General features: G+C 41.5%; 1 protein-coding gene across 1 annotated transcript; it reads left to right on the forward strand.

Moving 5' to 3' along the window:
- The first annotated feature begins 1997 nt into the window (after positions 1 to 1997).
- Positions 1998 to 2939, forward strand: OR51G2 (olfactory receptor family 51 subfamily G member 2). Its single transcript, XM_019974333.2, has one exon. The coding sequence runs from the start codon at positions 1998 to 2000 to the stop codon at positions 2937 to 2939; it is 942 nt and encodes a 313-aa protein (XP_019829892.2).
- The last annotated feature ends 928 nt before the right edge of the window (positions 2940 to 3867 follow it).

Consider the following 3867-nt stretch of genomic DNA (forward strand, 5'->3'; position numbering starts at 1 on the left):
AGACTGTGCCTTGGAGTTCCAGAGATTTAAGCTTGAATCCCATTTCTGCTGCTGATTGGCTGTAAGACTTGAGGCACATTACAAATTCTCTAAGCTTCTCTTGCCTTTTTTGCCAAGTGAGGCAATAATATTAACTTGCAAAGCTTTTCTAAGGTCTAAATTCTATTTCACTTGCCATGTTCTTTGTGCAGTGGCTGGCATATAGCTGATGTCCAAAATATGTGTTCTTTCTTCTTCACCATCCTACCTCATTTTCATGTCAAAATATTTTCTGCCTTAGCTTTTATGAATTTCATTGTTAACCACCAGGTAACTTGCCTGTCACCACATAGCTTACTTGACGTGTAAGTTTACCGCAGCTCTTCTGAATTCTTTGATAAATAATGTGCTGAGCACTGATCACGACCAAAGAAGAAACTGAGGAACACTGAGAGTCAACCTGACCTTCAAGCGAACAGTGAGTTCATGACCCTTACTGTTCATTTCACTGGTATTTGTAGCAAGAAAGAAAATGTCTGTGTATACAATTGTGTGTATTTCTCCAGGAAGTTTATTAATTCAACTAAAGAGTCAGTACCTTCTTTTTGAAGGTCCATTAAGCCTTGATTTCATGCTAGTTGCTGATAGTTGACAGTGTTGTATGTAGCCATCATTTAGAGCTTGAAATCTAGAGAAAAATTAGATCTTGATGCAAATCCCATTTTGGCCATTTTACTTTGAGTTTGATCATAGAAATGTAAAATTTTTCTAAGCCTCTGTTTCTTCACCCATAACATGGTACGGTTAACAGAACTTTATTCACAGATTTTTTAAGGAGATAAAACACACATGAAGTTAGTAACAGCTAGCTAAATAAAATTGAACTCTCTTTCGTAAAAAAAAAAACAAAAACTGCTGGGCACTTTCTGTGTCCTAAGGCACCTTCTAAGCACTGTCTTGACAGAAGTCAACAAAGCAAAACCCTCACCCATTTTGAGTTCACATTGTAGTGGGATTAGTAGTGGAAAGATCAATGCCCTGGAAGTCAGGAAGCTAAAATTAACACATGGTTTCCACCCTGTAACTATCCTCTTCTAAGTCTTCATCTTCTCATCAACAGAATCAGCCCTAGCATTGTTGCCTTTTGTTCTCTGGATGCACTTGGACTCTGCCTTGTGATTGGGGTCATGGCCATGGTTGATGCTGCATCAGGGTCTCCTCCCACCTAGGTTCACAGTAGTTGAATTCATAGACTTATCAGGAATGGCAGTTTCTGACTATTTTGAGCAACAGAGCTTTGATTTCTTATCCCAGCAGCCAAGAGTAACTTTACAGACAGCCATTCCTATACCCTCCAGTTCTCTCTGGAGTTCTGTGAGCTGAGTATCATTTATGTGTTTTCTGGATCAAGCTAAGCTTCCAAAGTAGGAAGTTCAAGGGAGAAAGTGAGAAGGTATTTAAGTTTACCAATTATACACAACTGGAAATTAAACAGAAAGAAGGAAGGAAAAAAGAGGGAAGGAAGGGAAAAGAAAAGGAAGGAAGGAGGAAGGAAGGGAAGGAAGGAAGAAAAAGAGATAATGCAATAGGAAAGGAACTAAGAAGGCAAAGAAGAGAAGCTGGAAGAAAGGTTGAAACATTAGTGAGAGCCCCAGCAGAAAAGAGGCATATGAGGAAGTGTTTCTTTAAATACCTACGCATAAGAGGTAAATGAAATTAAGTATAACCAACTCAGATATCTGCTACAGTGAACTATACGTGCTGTCATGATGTTTCACAACTCTTAACCTGAAGAAGCAAGGCAAAAAAAATTCAAAGAAAAGATTTTCTCTTTAAAAAAAAAACGTTGAGAGGAAACCAGGGACCAGAAGGAAATAACCTCTGGAGGAGTTAAATCTATTTGATTCTAACCTTTGTCTTTAAAAAAAAAATATCTTCCTAGGTGCAGTCACTAGCTTTTCCTCAATTCATTTCAGGAATTTGAAGGAACCCCAACTTTCCCCTTCCCTCCACACACGATGCCACTGAGGTCCCTGGAGAACAGCAGCAGTATGTCCTCCACCTTCCTGCTGAGTGGCATTCCTGGCCTGGAGCACATGCACACCTGGATCTCCATCCCACTGTGCTTTATATACATAGTCTCCATCCTGGGCAACTGCACTATCATCCTTATCATTAAAACAGAGCCCTCACTCCATGAGCCAATGTACCTCTTCCTGTCCATGCTGGCTCTGACTGACCTGGGTCTGTCTCTTTGCACCCTCCCTACAGTGCTAGGCATCTTTTGGGTTGGGGCACGAGACATTGGCCATGATGCCTGTTTTGCCCAGCTCTTTTTCATTCACTGCTTGTCCTTCCTGGAGTCCTCTGTACTACTGTCTATGGCCTTTGACCGCTTTGTGGCCATTTGTCGCCCCTTGCACTATGCTTCCATTCTCACCAACACAGTCATTGGCAGGATCGGCCTGGCTTCTCTGGGTCGCAGTGTAGCACTCATTATTCCTTTACCTTTTATGCTCAAAAGATTCCCATATTGTGGCTCCCCAGTCCTCTCACATTCCTACTGCCTCCACCAGGAAGTGATGAAGTTGGCCTGTGCAGACATCAGAGCCAACAGCATTTACAGCATGTTTGTCATCGTTTCTACAGTGGGTGTAGATTCACTGCTCATTCTCTTCTCCTATGCCCTGATCCTGTGTACCGTACTGTCCATCGCATCCAGGGCCGAAAGGCTCAAAGCTCTTAACACCTGTGTTTCCCACATCTGTGCTGTGCTCCTTTTCTATACTCCCATGATTGGTCTGTCTGTCATCCACCGCTTTGGGAAGCAGACACCTCATCTGTTCCAGGTGATTCTGGGCTTTGTGTATCTTCTCTTCCCTCCTCTGATGAATCCCATCATCTACAGTGTGAAGACCAAACAGATCCGCGATCGTGTGACCCATGCCTTTTGTTCCTAGCTGGGTCTAATCTTGGAGGCACTGTTTTTTTAAATGTACCCTTACTCTTCTATTCTTTATAATATCTAATATGCATGAAGTGGAAGAGATTGTTATTTATTTACTGAACAAATAAGAAGTCACAGCTGTCATGGAACCCTCACTGTGGTATCAAGGAAATACATGGCAATAGGACGTGGTGGCTTGTATTTTCCAAAGAAGGCCACAGGGTTACGTCTCATCCCCAGTTCTCTTCCAGAAATGCCCAAGTCCTCCAAAAGGGATTGGAATATGTTGCTTCTCCCCCTGTAACTGGGTCAGACTCAGCAGCTTAATGGATTGGCTGTTGAGGTAGCAATGCTATAAGACTTCTGAGGCTGGGTCATAAGAGGTGATATGTTACTCATTGATATTCACTCTCTTTCTCTCTCCCTCCTTTTCTGTCTCTCTTTCGATATGTATCTATAGCTCTCACTCAGTGCTTGCTTTTGAAACCTGGCCATCATACCGAGCAGAAGCTCAAACCCCATGGAGAGGTCACATTTAGGTGTTTTAGCCAATAGACTCAGCTGAGGCCTCAGACTTGGTTGGATCATTATCAGCTACTAGTATCAATAAATCTTCAAATTATTCTAACACCCAACCTTCCTGTCTTTCCCACTTGCGCCTGGTGAAACAACCAATGTACTCTGAGTCCAGCCCAAATTGCAGATTTGTAAGTTAAATGAATATCTGTGTTTTTTTTGTTTGTTTGTTTTTTGTTTGTTTGTTTTTGTTTGTTTGTATGTATGTATGTTTTTAAGACACTACCTTTTGGGATTCTTTGTTAACCATATGTTAACTGTGTTCCATATGTTAACTGTGTTAAAGTGAAAAATGTTTATATAGAAGCTAAAAGAAAGATTTCTTCCTCCAGCTAGGGAAAGAAATGGAATGAAAGATTTCCTTG

The sequence above is a fragment of the Bos indicus genome, chromosome 15, assembly GCF_029378745.1.
Source record: "Bos indicus isolate NIAB-ARS_2022 breed Sahiwal x Tharparkar chromosome 15, NIAB-ARS_B.indTharparkar_mat_pri_1.0, whole genome shotgun sequence".
In the NCBI taxonomy this organism is placed as follows: domain Eukaryota; kingdom Metazoa; phylum Chordata; class Mammalia; order Artiodactyla; family Bovidae; genus Bos; species Bos indicus.

Bases quoted from the DNA above. Each gene is read 5' to 3' on its own strand.
- OR51G2 (XM_019974333.2), top strand. From the start codon at position 1,998: ATGCCACTGAGGTCCCTGGAGAACAGCAGCAGTATGTCCTCCACCTTC.